General features: G+C 46.7%; 1 protein-coding gene across 3 annotated transcripts in view; it reads right to left on the bottom strand.

The window, feature by feature from the left end:
* The window catches only part of LOC140715169 (lactosylceramide alpha-2,3-sialyltransferase-like), a 36,804-nt gene that overhangs the window by 12,878 nt on the left and 4,682 nt on the right, over positions 1 to 19,244 (bottom strand). Inside the window, exons 2-6 of one of the 3 annotated variants that reach the window (XM_073026973.1) lie at positions 18,297 to 18,366; positions 13,201 to 13,324; positions 10,933 to 11,279; positions 9,769 to 9,955; positions 5,925 to 6,083 (exon numbers count right to left, since the gene is read on the bottom strand). In XM_073026973.1, the coding sequence (XP_072883074.1) occupies positions 5,925 to 6,083; positions 9,769 to 9,955; positions 10,933 to 11,279; positions 13,201 to 13,324; positions 18,297 to 18,328 (849 nt within the window). In that variant the 5' untranslated portion in view covers positions 18,329 to 18,366. Of the gene's footprint in view, positions 1 to 5,924; positions 6,084 to 9,768; positions 9,956 to 10,932; positions 11,283 to 13,200; positions 13,325 to 18,296; positions 18,367 to 19,244 lie in introns of all 3 variants that reach the window. The other 2 variants (XM_073026972.1, XM_073026974.1) reach the window with 2 other exon arrangements.

Genomic DNA, 19,244 nt, shown 5'->3' with positions numbered 1-19,244 from the left:
GCATGAACGTTGATTTCCCTAACTTCCATTAATGCCCCTCCACCCTTTCTTACCCCATCCCTGATATATTTATTTATTTACTTATTCCCCCCTTTTTTTTCCTCTCTCTTTCCCTCTCACAGTCACTCCTTGCCTGCTCTCCATCGCCCTCTGGTGCTCCCCTGCCCCTTTCTTTCTCCCTAGGCCTCCTGTCCCATGATCCTTTCCCTTCTCCAGCTCTGTATCCCTTTTCCCAATCATCTTTCCAGCTCTTAGCTTCATCCCACCCCCTCCTGTATTCTCCTATCATTTTGGATCCCCCCCCTTCCCCTCCTTCTTTCAAATCTCTACTACCTTTTCTTTCAGTTAGTCCTGACGAAGGATCCTGGCCCGAAACGTTGACTGTGCTTCTTCCTATAGATGCTGCCTGGCCTGCTGCGTTCCACCAGCATTTTGTGTGTGTCACTGTGTTTGTCCATTGTCATTTCTTCCCGATCTGTAGAGATGAGTTAAAGGGGCCGAGCACAGAGGCCAGGTTTGGCAGGAACTTATGATAGTAATTGACAAATACTAAAACGGACCACAGCAGTGGCACGTCTTTTGGCCTTAGGGCATCCAGCACTGCTTGGATGTCCTCAGCACGATTGCGTAATCTTCGTGTAATGCTCGTGCGTTAATGATGTGACCGTTGTAAGTGATGTTTGGTTTAAAGAATTCACACTTGTTGCATTGTGCTCTGAGCCCATAATCTTCTAATTGTTCACCAATGTCTTCAGATTTTGGGGTGTTCCTTGTCATCCTCACCCGTAACAAAGATGTCATCCAGGTAACACCTAGTACCTGGGCCACAGCTTTCTGCCAGAGTGCAAGTGCAGACGTTACTCCATAAATAAGCCTATTATAGCGATAGAGTCCTTTGTGAGTGTTTATGGGAGAAACATTTTGGACTCTTCTTCCAGCTCCATCTGTAGGTAGGCCTCAGCTATGGCCACTTTGCTGAAGTGCTGCCCTGCAGGAAGGTTTGCAAATTATCCTCTACCCTGGCAGAGGGTGTTGATCAGCTTTCAATTCTGGGCAGGTGGTTGACCTTAAAATCCCACAAATCTGATGGACATATCCTTCTTGGCTACTGGTACTATAGGCATTGCCCATAGGCTCCACTCAGCCTTGGAAAGGAATCCTTCAGCCTCCATGCGATCTACCACACTGGCTGCTTTATCACGGATGGTATAAAGAACTGGACAGGCTTTGTTAAATTTGGATCTAGCATTTTTATTTAACCCTTGATACATTTGAGTTTTCCAATGCCACCCTTCAACACAGCTGTAGCATCATCCAGTAACTTTCTTCATTCACGTTCAGTTGACTCTATTGCAGGGGATGTGGCATGCAAATGGTGGATGGATCTACAATCAAGTTGTAGTTCTCTCAGCCAATCCCAATCGCTCAATGCTGGCCCTCCTGTTTTTACCTCATACAAGCCCAATGTGGCTTGTTGGTTGTTGTATTTCACTGTTATAAATGTCATTCCCACAGGAGTTGACTTTTCTCTAGTATAAGTTATTATCTGGATATCTGCAGGCTTCATCTTTGAAATGCAAACTCATTTTGTACAATGATTGGAACAGCCAAGCCAGTGTCCAGCTCCATTTTAATTAATTTGCCGTTCACTTCTGGTGGAAGCCATATTGCCTGTCTCTTGTTAGTTTTCACATTGTAAATCTCAAGGCCACTCAGTCCTGTGTCACTCTTATCATTATTAGATTTTTTCATCAACAGTATGCAGATTAGTGCTCTTTTTAAAACTGCAACTTGACTTTTTAATCCTTTTCTCCTCCCTGACCAGTCCATTTATTTTTGTCTGCCCAACATGCTCTTTGTACATGTCCTAGTTTGCTGAATTTTATAGAAACATACAACGTTTGTAGAAACATAGAAAATAGGTGCAGGAGTAGGCCATTCTGCCCTTTGAGCCTGCACTGCCATTTAGTATGATCATGGCTGATCATCCAACTCAGAACCCTGTACCTGCTTTCTCTCCATACCCCCTGATCCCTTTAGCCACAAGGGCCATATCTAACTTCCTCTTAAATATAGCCAATGAACCGGCCTCAACTGTTTCCTGTGGCAGAGAATTCCACAGATTCACCACTCTCCGTGTGAAGAAGTTTCTCCTCATCTCGGTCCTTTTGCTATGAATGCCAACATACCATTTGCCTTTTTCACCGCCTGCTGTACCTGCATGCCCACTTTCAATGACTGGTGTACAATGACACCCAGGTCTCGTTGCATCTCCCCTTTTCCTAATCGGCCACCGTTCAGATAATAATCTGTTTTCCTGTTCTTGCCACCAAAGTGGATAACCTCACATTTATCCACATTAAATTGCATCTGCCATGAATTTGCCCACTCACCTAACCTATCCAAGTCACCCTGCATCCTCTTAGCATCCTCCTCACAGCTAACACCGCCGCCCAGCTTCGTGTCATCCGCAAACTTGGAGATGCTGCATTTAATTCCCTCGTCTAAATCATTAATATATATTGTAAACAACTGGGGTCCCAGCACTGAGCCTTGCGGTACCCCACAAGGGGTAGTCAGTGACTAGTGGGGTGCTTGCACTAGTTTTCTGCAAGTATTGCCTGTAAATCTCCATTGCTCTTGGTACATGTAAGCCTCTGCCATGATGGTAACACCGTTTGTTTGGCCGTGCAGGTTTCTGTTCAGATGTTGCAATTTTGTTCATCCTAACTTTCAATCCTGATTGAAACTCAGTTGCATCTCTGGCTACTGTTTCCATCCATACAGACATTTCAACTGCTCTCTTAAATGTGAAGTGAGCTTCAGTTACAAGTTGTTTTTGAATGCTTTCTTGTAAGAATCTTCAAGCTAAACAATCTCTCAGTGCATCATTAAGCCCATCACTGATTTGACAAAGCTCATCACTGATTTGACAATGCCATCACTGATTTGACAATACCATCACTGATTTGACAATGCCCATCACTGATTTGACAAAGCCCATCACTGATTTGACAAAGCTCATCACTGATTTGACAATGCCATCACTGATTTGACAATGCCCATCACTGATTTGACAAAGCCCATCACTGATTTGACAAAGCCCATCACTGATTTGACAATGCCCATCACTGATTTGACAATACCCATCACTATTTGACAATGCCCTTCACTGATTTGACAAAGCCCATCACTGATTTGACAATGCCCATCACTGATTTGACAATACCCATCACTATTTGACAATGCCCATCACTGATTTGACAAAGCCCATCACTGATTTGACAATGCCCATCACTGATTTGACAATGCTCGGGCAATTTCTTCAATTCAGCCACATAAACTGAAAGTGACTCCCCTTTCTTTCGATTCTGATTACGAAACCTAAAACATCTACAATCATCTGTTTTGGTTCTAAATGTTTATGCATTACTTTCATGATATCATCAAAGCTAATTTTTGCTCGTTTGCTTGGAGCAGTCAAACTTTTAAGCAATCTGTATGCTTTTCCATCTATTGTGCTCAGCAAACCTGACACTAATTGACTATTCCATTTGCTTTAAAATACTGCTCAATTAATTCAGTATAGCTCATCTAGTTATCTGTTATGTAATTGAATGTGTCTATCTTTCTGATGTAGCCAGCTATTTCTGTTTTTTATTTGTTTCTTATTGTTATTATCACCGGGTACTCACTGTTTATGAACCTGTGAATTTCATCTATTTTCTGCCTTTTTTTATAAACTGGAATGTGTCTCTCCCCTACTGAAGAAAAACATACTGCACTTTATTTGTTATAACTCAAACGTCTCTCTCCCCTTCTGAAGAAAAAAGTTGCAGTGCTTTAACAGGTAAATAGTCTTGGGTTTGTTTTAAAACTTTTTTGTTGCCACTGTTCTATTTTGTAATCCAGAAACTAATCGAGGGGAAATTACAGGAGCTGGGGAGAACTTGTATACTTAGTTTTTCTTTAGTGAGGTTTCACATATGATATGGTGGCAAGAATGATGTATGTAATTCACGTACTTATATATAACCTGTAATGAATTTTGTAAACAAAGAATGCTTAATGAAACATCACTCAAATATTACTGAATCTTAAATACACTACACCAGACTCAATATTTGATAGGTTTCATTGAGATCCCCCCTCATTCTTCTAAACTCTGGTGAGTACAGGCCCAGAGCCATCAAACGCTCCTCATATGTTAACCCTTCCATTCCTGGGCTCATTCCCGTGCACCTCCTTTGGATTCTTTCTGATTGCAGCCCATTTTGGCACACAAAACTGCTCAGTGTGGTCTGGCCAACGCCTTATAAAGTATTACTTCATCGCTTTTTGTATTCTAGTCCTCACAAAATGAAGGCTAACATTACATTTGCCTTCCTTACTGACTCAACCTGCAAGTTAACCTTTAGGGAATCCTGCACAAGGACTCCCAAGTCCCTCTGCATCTCTGATTTTAGAATTTTATCTCCATTTAAAAAAATATTCCACACCTTTATCCCTTCTGCCAAAGTGCATAACTATGTACTTCCTTACATTATATTCCATCTGTCACTTCTTTGCCCAGTCCCTCAATCTGTCTACGTCCTTCTGCAAACACCCTGCTTTCTCACACTACCTCCCTTCCACTTATCTTCGTATTGTCTACATACTTGGCCCCAAAGCCATCAATTCCTTTATCCAAATCATTGACACACACGTGAAAAGAAGCAGTCCCAACAACAACCCCCGTGGCACATGACTAGTCACTGGCAGCCAATCAGAAAAGGCCGCTTTATTCTGACTCTTTGCTGCCTGCCAGTCAGCCAATCTTCTATCCATGCTAGGATCTTTCCTGTATTACCATGGGCTCTTATCTTGTTAAGCAGCCTCATGTGTGGCACCTTGCCAAAGGCCTTCTGAAAATCCAAATAACATCCACTGACTCTATCTTGCCCGTTATTTCCTTAAATAATTCCAACAGATTTGTCAGGCAAGATTTCCCCTCAAAGAAACCATATTAACTTTGACCTGTTTTATCATATGCTTCCATGTACCATTGAATCCCCCCCTATCGTTAACAATAGATGTCAACATCTTTCCACCCACTGAAGTCAGGCTAACAGGCCTATAGTTTGCCTTCTTCTACCGCCCTCCCTTTTTAAAGGGTGGAGTGACATATGCAATTTTCCAGTCTTTGGGAACCATTCCAGGATCTACTGATTTTTTGGAAGATTATACTAAAGCCTCCAAAGAAGGGAGAACGCACAACAGTGCCTCTGCTTTCATGGATGTTTGTGAAGATTCAACATGCCATCTAAAACTTTGAGAAAACTCTGTTGATGTGCGGTGTCTGGTTGCATCACACACTGATATGAAAGCACTTACATCCTTGAATGGAAAAGCTTCCAAAAGGGAAGAGATACAAGAGGGTAGGGTCCTCCCCACCAGTGAGCACATCTACAGATCACAGAGTGCTGTCGCAGGAAGGCAGCATCCATCAATTTGGACCCCCACCATCCAGGCCAGGCTCACTTCCCACTGCTGCCGTCAGGAACGAGCGGCGGGAGCCCCAGGATCCAAATCAGCAGGTTCAGGAACAGCCATCAGGCTTTTGAACCGGGGGCGGGGGGATATCTTCACTTGCTTATCGCTGAACTGTTCCCACAACTTATGGACTTACTTTCAAGAACTCTTCACCTCATGTTCTCGACATTTATTACTTACTTATTATTATTATTTCTTTTTGTATTTGCTTATTTGGCATCTTTTGCACATTAGTTGTTGGTCTGTCCTGTTGGGTGTGATTTATTGTGTTTTTTCTACTTACTGTGAATGCCCGCAAGAAAATGAATCTCAGGTTTGTACATGGTGCACATTGATAATGAATTTACTTTGAACTTAGAAAACAGAGTGATGGTGAAGAGCAAAACCAGTACCTGATTCCACCTCCACCAGATGGAGGTTGGTTCTGGAAAGCCCAGGTAGTTTATCGCCGTTTCCTTAATGATATCCAGATTTAAGATCCGATAATTGTGCGGTTCCAAAGGGATCAGCTCAGGCACCGATTGCCAAAACCACATCTTCTGCCAAAGGCTCTGGAGAGAGGAAAACAGGGTGAGATGCTGAAGTTTGTGAAGTTTCCCCGCAAATCAGACCATCCGCCAATGTCGCAAGGCCATCCATCAATCGGTCACGGGGAGAACGTAGGAACTCCTTACAAACAGCGGCAGAATTGAACCCGGGTCGCTGGTGTGGTAAAGCATTGTTCTTACCGCTAAGCTACCACGCTGTAGTGCTCTAAACTATTTATATCTGGGGACCTGTCCAAATTGTATTTAAACATTGTAATTGTACCTCACCTAGCAGCTCATTCAGTGTGAAAACCCACCGCCCTCTGTGTGGAAAGAGTCGCCCCCCTGGATACCTCTAAATCTTTTCCCTCTCACCTCAAATGAATGTTACCTAATTTTAGTTTCCACTACCATGGGGGAAAGGAATGTGACCATTCACGTTATCTACATCCCTCGTGGTATTACATACATTGATAAACCACTCAGCCTCCTATACTACAGGAGGAAGTTCCTTGGTGTGCACGTAATGGACGATCTTACCTGGACCCACAACACCTCCTCACTAGTCAAGAAGACACAGCATCGTCTACACTTTCTGAGGAGATTGAGGGGACATAGCCTCAAGATTTGAGAGAGTGGATTTAGGACTGAGATGAGGAACTGCTTTTCCCAGAGGTGGTGAATCTGTGGAATTCTCTGCCCAGTGAAGCAGTGGAGGCTACCTCAGTAGATATATTTAAGACAATGTTGGATAGATTATTGCATAGTAGGGGAATTGAGGGTTAGGGGGAAAAGGCAGGTAGGTGGAGATAAGTCCCTGGCCAGATCAGCCATGATCTTATTAAATGGCGGAGCAGGCTCGACGGGTCAAATGGCCGACTCCTGCTCCTATTTCTTGTAGGCATGCAAGACTCCCTCCTCCCATTCTAACATCTTTCTACAGGAGTACCATTGAGAGGGTCCTGTCTGGCCGCAAGCCCCTACAGAGGATAGTAAAATCTGCCAGAAGGATCATCAGGGTCTCCCTCCCTACTAGTTGTGGCATCACCCTTCACCCACCGTGTACAGAGGGTTGAATCCCATAATCTCTGACCCACGACCATCAGAGAGGAGGCACAGGCACATCAGGACTAGGCCAGCCAGACTGGGTAACAGCTTCTTCCCTCAGGCTGTGCGACGAATGAATACCCTGCCACCACCGAGGCCTTGTCACTAGGACAGTGAGCTGTTTACTGTTTACCTGTGCTACACACTACTTGCATTTTGAATAATACTTTGTTAACTTATTAATGGTAGTACTTTGGTTTAGGTGGTGTGTGTGATATATGTTTTGTGGGTGCATCGTGGTCTGGAGGAACGTTGTTCCGTTTGGTTGTATGTATGTACAGTCAGTTGACAATAAACCTGAACTTGAATTGAAAACAGGCCCAGTCTATCCAATCTCTCCTCTAAGTATCTCCAGAGCCACTAATGCACAAATGCCAGCGAGTAATACAGGCGGTAGATATTGGTCTTGGCAGTGACATCCACAAATTTTAAACATGTAGTTGCTAAGACATTCTAACTCTATCACAACTAATTCAATTGATTATATTAATCCCCATTTCCATCTGGTGACATATTGAATGTTTGATTGATAAAAGAAGATGCAAAGTGCAGGGTTAATGGCAGGATTCTTAGCAAAGTGGAGCAGAGGGAGCTTAGGTTGCATGTTCACAGATTGCTCAAAATAACCCAGGAAGTTGATTGGGTGGTTAAAGAAGGCGTATGATATGTGGGCCTTCAGTAGTCAGGAGAACGAGTTCACGCTGTGAGTTAATGTTGCCAGGAGATGTGGTCATAAAGAAAGCTTTCGGAACATTGGCCTTCATAAATCAAAGTATTCAGTACAGAAGATGGGATGTTATGTTGAAGTTGTATAAAACACTGGTGAGGCCTAATTTGGAAAATTGTGTCCAGTTTTGGTCACCTACCTACAGGAAAGATGTAAATAAGCTTGAGAGAGTACAGAGAAAATTTACAAGGATGTTGCCAGGTCTGGAGGACCTGAGTTATAAGGAAAGACTGGATAAGTTGGATTTTATACCTTAGAACGTAGAGGAGATTTTATAGAGTTATACAAAATTATGTGAGGTGTAAATAGGGTAAAAGCAAGCAGGCTTTTTCCACTGAGGTTGGGTGTGTCTACAACCAGAGGTCATGGGTTAAAGGTTAAAGGGAACATAAAGGGAAACTTCTTCATTCAGAGTTGTGCAAATGTGGACTGAGCTGCCAGCACAAGTGATGCATGATTTCAATGGTTAAGCAAAGTTTGGATAAGTCCATGGATGGTAGGGGTATGGAAGGCTACGGTAACGGTGCAGGTCGATGGGACTAGGCAGTTTAAATGGTTTCAGCATGGACTAATTGATTCTATGAAACCCTGTTTGGACCACTCTTGGAATATTGTGCTCTGTTCTGGTCACCTCATTGTAGGAAGGATGTGGAAGCTTTAGAGAGGGTGCAGAGGAGATTTGCCAGGACAGTGCCTGGATTAGAGAGCTGAGTAGGCTAGGGTTTTACTCTTTGGAGTCAAGGAGGATGAGGGGTGACTTGGTAGAGATGGAGAAGACGATGAGATACCAAAGAGTCGACAGCCTGTGCCTTTTCCACAGAGAGGCAAAGCCTAACACAGGAGGATATAATTTTGTGGTGAGTGGAAGGATGTACATTGGAGATGTCAGAAATAAGTTTTTATTTACACAGAGTGATAAGTGCATCAAACACACTGTCGTGGGTGGTGGTAGAGGCAAATACATTAAGTACAATTAGGAGATTCTTAGATAGGTACAAGGATGATGGAAAATAGAAAGCACGAAATTATTATAGCTTGGTGTGTCAGAGTTTGGAGTTTAATTCCGGCATCTTCTGTAAGAAAGTTTGTATGTTCTTCCCATGTGCACGTGGGATTCCTCCAAGGACTTGCTGGTTAGTAGGTTAATTGGTCATTGCAAACCATCCTGTGGTTAGGCTAGGGTTAAATCGGTGGGTTGCTGGGCAGCCTGGCTCGGTAGGCCAGCAGTGCCTGTTCTGCGCTGCATAAATAAAAATAAATAATGTAAAATGTGGTTGAAATAAAATAGAAGTGCTGAGGTAAGATCAAATCATAGCTCTCGGAAGAGGCCCTGCATTCCACAATGTCTGCACTGAACGCAATTCCAAATTAAAATAATTCTCTTCTTCCTGCATGTGATCCATATCCTTCCCTTCCCAACATTTTCATTAGTCTGTCTAACAATCTCTTAAACTCACTGTTGTATCTGCTTCCAACACTCCTCCTATCAGCTGTTGCAGACCCCTGCCAGTCTCGGCACATCTCCTTTAAACTTTCCCCCTCTCTGCATATCCTCCGCTACCCTTGGAAAAAGATTCTGTCATATTTTATAAACTTCTATCCGGTCTCCTCTCAGACTCCGGCACTCTGGGAGAAAACAACCCAGGCTGGTCCAACCTCTCCTTTTGCACATACCCTCTAATCCAGCCAGCATCCTGGCGAAACTCTTCCGCGCCCTCTCCAAAGCCTCCAGCTCGTTCCTGTAAATGGGGCAACCAGAAGTTCACAAACTTCTCCTAGTGCGGCCCCTTTTATTCACAGCAGCTTTACTCCTTACAAAGTTTCACGATTGAAAGAGAAGGTACATTTCATTGGGGAACAGAAACACTTAATCACCAGTGGCTCCTTTCGGACCATCGCCTTTAACCAAGCAAGGTCTGTGCATTTGAACGGCGCCACCACCAACAACGAGTCCGGGTCATACTCCTGAGGTAATTTGAGAGCGCCCTCTGGATACACAATGCGCAGAGTCGTCTTTGTGCCCACGTCGTGGGCGTAATCTGACACTGGCCCGTTATTCATTCTGATGGGGTAGAGAGAGAGTGAGAGTGGAAACTGCCATCACTAAAAACATTCCATAAGTTATAAGCCGCACACGTTAATCCAACGTTTTATCCTAAAACCCACATTTTGAGATCCCACAATAACGCGATGCCAACATTTTGCATTGATGAACTACAAAGCGCTAATTTGTCATTAAAACAAAATGCACCCAATTATTTTCCAGCAACTGAAATTTCCAGTGGACTAAAATGTGGTTTGAAATTATACAAAGATAAGCAACTTCTAATAATGCAAACAAATATTTCTCATAAAGCACGAAACGTATGCTTAGAGAAAGAAAGATTTCCTGATCCTGAATAACTGCACTCAAGCAAACAAGGACCAAAGAGAAAAGGGGGAAGAATTTGCAGCCTGGCCCTTCAAACCTGTTCAATGTGATCAAGTCCAAAGCCCCTACCCCCTGTCTGTGCTGGTCCCCCTCCCCCCAAGTGTGCTGGCAACCTAGCTGACTTCAGATACAATTAATTACATCCAGTAAACCTCTGCTGTGACTGGCAGACACGAGCGATTCTGCAGATGCTGGGAATTCAGAGCAACAGACACAAAATGCTGGAGGAACTCGGCCAGTCAGGCAGCATCAGTGTTGGGGAACAAACAGTTGACGTTTCAGGGTTTAGTACAATTGCATTACACCGCCAGCGATCACTGATCGGGATTCAATTCCCAACACTGTCGTTAAGAAGTTTGTAAGTTCTCCCCGTCACTGTGTGGGTTTCCTCCCACATTCCAAAAGATTGGAATTGTGGACTTGGGTATGTTGGCGCCTGAACGTGGTGACACTTGCGCAGTCTTCACTGGTTCGATTCGATATAAACATTTCACTGTATGTTTCAATATTTCCACGTACGCGGGATAAATAGAGCTCAGCTTTAGATCTTAGAACTTGCCTGCCTCGTGCCCAGTACTACTGAGTTGTAATCGAGGAAGGCTGGTCACCTGATGATGATGCTGTGCTGGTCGATGTAAGGGCCCAGTCTGCTGCCGGCCAGGATGCCCCCATTGCCCACCACGATGCACTTCTTGCAGCCCGACGGCACCAGTTCCTTCGGAATCCCCCCGGAAGATCGCGGCAGCAACTCGGCCGCCTTCTGAAGCTGCTCCTCACAGCCGCGGAACCCGAACGGAGGCCCGTAAGTTCTGCTGCCGAAGAGCGAGCTGGAGCCTTGTCCCACAAACACGGGGATACTGTGGAGCGGTTTCCCGGGATACAGCTCGGAGAGCTTGGACCGGCTGAAGTTTGACTTGCACGGGCTGGAGACGATCCTCTGACTTCTGTTGTGGAGCTGCTGCAGAGAGGGAGAGGCAAGAGCGAGGGAGTGAGTGATGGCGAGTGGGAGGGTGAGGAAGGGAGGGGAAGGGGAGGGGGGAGTGGATACAGAAGAGGGGAGGGGGAGGACGAGTGGAAGGGTGATGGGGAGGGGAAGGAACAGAGAAAGAATGGCAGGGTGATGGAGGAAAAGGGGAGTGGAGGGGAGGGCAAAGGGGGAGGGGGGAATGGAGGGGAGGGCAAAGGAGGAGAGGGGGAATGGAGGGGAGGGGCAAGTTGATTGGGAGAGGATGTGTAGAGGGAGAAAGAGGAGGAAGTGGGTGGGGAGGAGAGGGAAGAGAAGATAGAAACGTACAACACAAGATTAGATGCTTCAACCATCAGTGTCTCTACCAACTATGATGCCAACTTAAACTAATTCCATCTGCCTGCACATCTCTCTCCATTCTCTGCAAGTTCATGTGGCCTGTCTAAATATCTGTGAAATGTCACTACCAAATCCATTCCCAGCAGCTCGGGGAGCCTGTGATGGACTTGTTCGTGTGATGCGCTGGTGTGTGTGTGCCCGCAGCTCTGTAGTTTCTTGCAGTCACGTGCTGTGCCGTTGGTAAACGAGGCCATGATGAATCCAGATAGAACACTGGAAGCTCACCCACTGCGGAGAGAAGTGCGTATGGAGTCAGTGGAGGGGAGGCTGATTTTCACTCTCGAGTCGGCTGTGTCACGACTGTCTGTGGTTTCTTGCAGTCCTGGGCAGGGCAGTTGCCGCACCAACTTGTGACATATTTAGGTAGGATGCTTTCTACGGTGCATCTGCAAACCTCGGTGACGTGCCAAGTTTCCTTAGCCTTCCGAAGAAGGAGAGGTGCGCCGTGCTTTCTCGGCCTTGGACTGAGGAGAGAGGCGGCGTGCGAGAGTGCGCAAGGTGAAGGAGTGAGGAGGTCCGCGGGGGGAGAAGGTTGTCCTACCTCACGGTGCAAACACCTGTTTGCTCCTGGGATGCTGGACAGAAGAACCAGAGCAGGGAGCAGGCCATCAGGTCCACACAGATCTCCCAGTGAGGTTGGGTCGCTGCCTTCACCCACAACTCTCAACCAACTCTGGGTGTTTCATTGCTGTGTGGTGCGGAGGCACAACTGCACGGGATGGGAAGAAGCTGCAGAGGTTTGTAATGCAGCCTTCTCCATCATGGGCAGAGGCCTCCCCAGTGTCCCATGCCATCAGATTTCTCAACGGTCCATGGACCCATGCACAGTATCTCAATATTTTTGCTCTCTTTTGCACTGTTTAGTTATTTTTTAGATATTCTTACTGTCACTTATAATAATTTTTATGTCTTGTACTATACTGCTGCCACAAAACAGCTTACTTCCCGATATATTCAGGGTATGAAGAGATATGGGGAGAAGGCAAGAGATTGGGGCTGAGAGGAAAATTGGATCAACCATGATGAAGTGGCAGAGTAGATTCGATGGGCCAAATGGCCAAATTCTGCTCCTATATCTTATGGTCTTATACTTCAGTGATGAATAACTTGAATAGTACACAGAATTCTGGAGGAAACTGGCAGGTCAGACAGCATGTTAAACACTCTTCATTGGGACCCTTCTTCCTGAATCCCGATGAAGGGGCTCGGCCACAAATGTTGGTTGTTCATTCCTCTCCATAGGTGCTGCCTGACCTGCTGAGTTCCTCCAGCATTTTGTGTGTGTCACCCTGGATTTCCAGCATCTGCAGAAACCCTTGTGCCGTTGATAATAAACCTGATTCTGATTCTTGTAGAGTGGAACTCTTGCACCAAGTGCCAATGCCACCAGTGTGTGCCTCGGTGTGCCAACCCTTGGATTCGTCACGACACTTGCCCCTGCCCCTGCAACCCCCCCCCCCCCCCCCCCACCCCCCGCGATGGCCAGACCGAGCCCGGGCTTCCTACGTACCGCGATGCTGCCGGTCCACATGATGTAATCCCCCCGTATATCCCGCTGCTTCTGGTAGGCCGGGAATAGCAGGAGAGGGTAGCACACAGCCAGGAGCGATAGTGACGCCAACAGGGACCGTGACCTGGAGGGGCAAGGAGCAGCACCAGGGTGAGGAGAGTGTGGAGGCAGCTGGGGTATTTACACTGAAAGCTGAATGAAGTGACCAAAGCCAAGCACTGCAAAATACATTTAAATTGGGAAGGCCTAGATGGCCATGGGACAGGTGCCAGTGAATGGGATACATTTTAGTATAGGTGGTTAGCATGGCATTATGGGCTGAAGGGCCTGCTTTTGTGCTGATTGAGTCAATGACCATAGATAAAGACAACTACCAAACGCAGATGCTCAGAGGGGAAGAACAAGATGGCAAGCAGCACAGTATAGAACTAACACATGAAACGCTGGTAGAACTCAGTGGGTCGGGCAGCATCGATGGGAGGGGTGAAGATGTGGACATTGTAGGTTGAGACTCTGCATCGAGACTGAGAGATAGAGGAGAGGTAGCCAGTATAAAGAGTGGAAGAGAAAGGGGAGGGGAGGCAAGAGCTGAGAGGTGATGGGTGGATCCAGGTGAGGAGGGATGATGGGCAGATGGAGAAGGAGAGAGTGGGAATAGTGACAGAGGCTGGGAGGTGATGGGTGGATCCAGGTGAGGAGGGATGATGGACAGATGGAGGAGGGAAGAGTGGGAATAGTGGCAGAGGCTGGGAGGTGATGGGTGGATCCAGGTGAGGAGGGATGATGGACAGATGGAGGAGGGAAGAGTGGGAATAGTGGCAGAGGCTGGGAGGTGATGGGTGGATCCAGGTGAGGAGGGAAGATGGGCAGATGGAGAAGGAGAGAGTGGGAATAGTGACAGAGGCTGGGAGGTGATGGGTGGATCCAGGTGAGGAGGGATGATGGGCAGATGGAGGGGAGAGTGGGAATTGTGACAGAGGCTGGGAGGTGATGGGTGGATCCAGGTGAGGAGGGATGATGGGCAGATAGAGAAGGAGGGAGTGGGAATAGTGACAGAGACTGGGAGGTGATGGGTGGATCCAGGTGAGGAGGGATGATGGGCAGATGGAGGGGATAGTGGGAATAGTGACAGAGGCTGGGAGGTGATGGGTGGATCCAGGTGAGGAGGGATGAGGGGCAGATGGAGGAAGGGAGTGTGGGAATAGTGACCGAGGCTGGGAGGTGATGGGTGGATCCAGGTGAGGAGGGATGAGGGGCAGATGGAGGAGTGGAGAGTGGGATAGTGACAGAGACGGAGGTGATGGGTGGATCCAGGTGAGGAGGGATGATGGGCAGATGGAGGGGATAGTGGGAATAGTGACAGAGGCTGGGAGGTGATGGGTGGATCCAGGTGAGGAGGGATGAGGGGCAGATGGAGGAAGGGAGTGTGGGAATAGTGACCGAGGCTGGGAGGTGATGGGTGGATCCAGGTGAGGAGGGATGAGGGGCAGATGGAGGAGTGGAGAGTGGGATAGTGACAGAGACGGAGGTGATGGGTGGATCAAGGTGAGGAAGGATGAAGGGAGAGTGGGATTAGCAACAGAGGCTGGGAGGTGATGGGTGGAGGTGACAAAAGGCAACAGATGGTGGAATCTGATAGGAGAGGAAGGTGGAACATGTAATCAAGTGAGGGAGGTGAGGAGGGCAGATGGGAACGGGTGATGGGCAGATGAAGGGGTGAAGGAGGTGAAAGAAACAGGATGGTGGGCTGGGAAGAGTGTAGGAGGAATTAGACAGATCAGGAGGAGAATGAAAAGTGTCAGATCTCTCTCAGTAACCCCCCCCCCCCCCCGCCTCACCTGAAGCCACTTATTGCCCGTCATCTCTTGCTCTACCACATTCTTTGACGCTGGCTTTCTCCCTTCTACTCTTTCAGTCCTGATGAAGGGTCCTGACCCAAAACATCGACAGTCCACTTCCTTCCACAGATGCAGCCCGACCTGCTGAGTTCCTCCAGCAGTTTGTGTTTTTGTTTTGCTGGAGGTTCCAGCCTCTGCGGTCCCTCGTGTCTCCACAACACATCTCCCCCCCCCACCCCCCCCAGGTTACCATTCCTGAGAACTTTAATGCTTCACTGCTCCACCCTGCTCAGTTCTTTAATTTATTCCAAAATGTGTTAAGACTTAGGTGTTTTTATTTCGAGAAGAAGCACAGTGCAGGCCCTTCCAGCTCAAGAAGCTCTCGCTGCCCAGTTAACCTACTAACCTGCTCAACTTTGAGGAGCAGAAGAAACGTGGAGTGCTCGAAGGAAACCCACACTGTTACAGGGAGAAACTACAAAAGATCTACTGATAAACTTTATCTGTCACAGGTATAACAAAACACCAAAAAATACAGTGGAATGCATTGTTTGTGTAGATGGGCATGGCTTCCACCACCAGAACTGACTAACCCTAACTGTACGTCTTCAGAATGTGAGAGGGAACTGGAGCACCTGTAGGAAAAGCACGTGGTCACAGGGAGAACATAAACTCCTTACCAACAATGGCAGAACTGAAGTTCAAAGTTCAAAATATATTTATTATCAAACTCTGTATACATTACACAACCTTGAGATTCGTCTCCTCACAGGCGGCCACAGAACAAGGAACCCCAAAAAAACCCATTAAAAAAAAGACCATCGAACACCCAATGCACAGAGCGAGATAAAAGACGAATTGTGCAAACAATGGAAATAAACAGTATCTAGAATGAAAGTGAGTCCTCAGACATGAAGCCCGGAACAGGCCACGGCCTGAGACTCAGCTCAGGGCGCGGCAAAATAAACATTGTGGAACCCACAGACACGGGGCCTGGAGCAGGCCACAGCCTCAGTGCAGAGCAGTGAGCAGAACTGGCCCGACTCTCGCCTCTGGTCCCGACACCCTGCCTTTTCAATCCATCCAGCCCAATTTAAATTGTTCAAACATTGGGACCCTCACTCTGGGACCCTGGTCCTGGCGCATGGATACCAGACATCCCGCCTCTCCTGGAAGTTCCGGGAGTCTCCTGCATATTGATAGCAGCTCCCTGATGCCCGCAAATTATATACAATATCCCGGAAATCAATAGTTGCTCACAGCACTGTTTACAATAGTGACTTTTCTATTGTCCATGGTGGGTTAAATGACTGTAAAAGACATGTTTAAGGGTCGGCACAACATGGTGGGCCGAAGGGCCTGTACTGTGCTGTCCCTTTCTATGTTCTATGTTGAGGTGAGTTTAACAAGTGTCATTCATTCATTAGCATAGCTAACGTTATCTAAACTCGCTGGCTAGTTGCTAAGGAGCTTCTCTATTGATGTCCTACGTGATGAGGCCAAATTCCCTGTAGACTTGCTTAAAGTTGTAATAGAATAAAAAACGACTCTGTGATAATATAAGTACATATTTTAATGTCACGTTTTCTGCGTAAGACAATATAATAAGGATACACCTTATGCTTTTATTTCTTTTAGGGACCACAACATATTAGGGAGGCTAAGCGCGGGGAAGGCTGCTCAAGTATTGGCTCTACCTCCCTGAAATGAGTTTTTGCAGGGTGCAATGTCTGCGATACACTCTGGGTCTGGTCCCCTCCCCCACGTACCTGACCTTTCCAAATCGGCCTGGCGCTTAGATTAATCAAACCTCGCTCTCGGTTTAGGTGGAAGGGCCTCTCCTCTGCCTCTCCTCTGCTCTGACTTTGCTCCCCTCGACTTAGGCCTTGCTGGGTTGCTGGTGCAGTAACCTGAAGAACCCAGTGAAAAAAAAGAGAGACCACAACCACCCCACGGAGAAAGAGGGAAATAAAACACACATCATGCAAATACCGGAAGCAAGCGACAGCAGCATTCCGAACCAGATCGAGTCCTTAGATCTGCTCCCCCGAGCAGCCAGAGTAGGCCCAGGCCTCGATTTCAGCTCATCATATCAGTGGGACAAAAACACTGATAATACGCAATTGATTTACTTGTTTATTTATTATGTTTTTAAAATTTTATTTAATTTTTTTCTCTCTCTCACTGCTAGATTTTGTATTGCATTGAACTGCTGCTGCTAAGTTAGCAAATTTCATGTCACATGCCGGTGATTCTGATTCTGAAACTCGCAGAGGTGACAGTCGCCGGAGAGAGGAATTTGTTGATTTTATTTTGTTTTTGTATTTGTAGTGTTTTTTGGTTTTCTGCACGTTGCTTGTTTGCTTGTCTAACCCAGCTGCAGTTTTTCACTGACTCTATTCCATTTCTTTGCACTTACTATGAATTCCCGGAGGAAAATAAACCTCGGGGTTGTATATGGGTGACATATAGGTACTTTGCTAATAAGTCGACTTTGAACTTTGAACATTCAGCTGTGGAGGCCAAGTCACTGGGTACAGAGTGGGCAGCACAGTGGTGTAGTGGTTAGCACCCTGGTTTACAGTGTCAGTGATGGCGACTGGGGTTCCAGTTTCACTAAAGAGTTTGTATGTTCTCTCCGTGACCACGTGGAGTTCCTCTGGTTTACTTCCACACTCCAAAAGTCATACAGGTCAGAGTTAGTAAGTTGTGGGTGTGTTATGTTGGTGTCGAAAGCGTGGTGACACTTGCTGGCTGCCTCCAGCGCATCCTCGAACTGTGCTGGTCATTGACGCAAATGTCGCATTTTTCACTCCCTCTCCCCGTCACCCACACAGTCTCTTTTTCTCTATTTCGATATACGTGTGATGAATGAAACTAATTTTTCCCCTAATCTTTTATATTTAAAGTGGAGAATGATAGGTTTGTGCTTAGCAAGGGAATAAAGTGTTTCCGTGAGAAGGCAGGAGAATGGGATTGAGAGGGCAATTAAATCACCCATGATAGAATAGAACACACTTGATGGGCGGAATGGCCTGATTCTGTTCCTATGTCTTATTGGGTGGACGGGAGAGGAAAGTGAGACGCAGAGGCTGCTAGATGATAGGTGGAACTGGATAAGGAAGGGGTGACAGGCAGATGGAGCCAGGTGGGAAAGGACGTAGGAAGTGAGGGCTGTGGACAAAACAATCCAGCAAGATCAGTATGTGCGTGAGGGTCACAGGTTGGGATTCTTCCTCCTGAGGTTACTTTGTTTACCTCCCACTGAAACAGCTTCTGTACAGGTCCATCCTCACCGGCAATGCATCTGCTCAGCCGAGTCAGAAATCTGGAATAAACACGTAGAAAGAGACGAAGAGCTTTAAATAATTGCTCCCACTCTGTGTGCTGAAGTGTTATGTCTGACCCCGCACCGATTAGCTACTTAAATTCATAATCCGGAGATGGCCAACACACAGGCTGCGCCTGAGACCTGAGCTCGATCCACACTTCGGGCGTTGTTGGTGTGTTTACACATTCTCCCTTGGCTTTCTCTCAGTCAGGGGTTCACAACCTTTTGTTACGCCATTAAGCCAGGGGGTCCGTGGACTCCAGGTTGGGAACCCTACCCTCGGTTTCCACACACAACCCCAAGCTGTAATAACCTCTCGCTGTTGGCGCGTGGCCTAGTGGGTAAGGCATCAGTCTAGTGATCTGAAGGTCACTGGTTCGAGCCTCAGCTGAGGCAGTGTGTTGTGTCCTTGAGCAAGGCACTTAACCACACATTGCTCTGTGACGACACCGGTGCCAAGCTGCTTGGTTCCTAGTGCCCTTCCCTTGGACAACATCGGTGGCGTGGAGAGGGGAAGGCCTGCAGCTTGGGCAACTGCCGGTCTCCCATACAACCCTGCCCAGGCCTGGAAACCTTCCAAGGTGCAAATCCATGGTCTCACGAGACTCACGGATGCCTACAACCTCTATGCCACCATGGCTCCAGCACCCGTTAACATCTCATCCAATTACAATGGAGAATAAAAACTTAAAGAATTTTTACTACAAATCATAAGGGCTTGGGTGAGGCTACATGCAGACATTTGTGTATGCGTTTGTTTGTATTTAATCCCCATGGGGAGACTGATGAGGTGGAGTGGGTTATTTCATGAGGTGTTCCATAGGGTTGTGTTCCGGTATCACTATCCTTTGGGAAATTTTACAAACGACTTGGAT

The sequence above is a fragment of the Hemitrygon akajei genome, chromosome 23, assembly GCF_048418815.1.
Source record: "Hemitrygon akajei chromosome 23, sHemAka1.3, whole genome shotgun sequence".
In the NCBI taxonomy this organism is placed as follows: domain Eukaryota; kingdom Metazoa; phylum Chordata; class Chondrichthyes; order Myliobatiformes; family Dasyatidae; genus Hemitrygon; species Hemitrygon akajei.
This window is presented reverse-complemented; position numbering and strand designations above follow the sequence as displayed.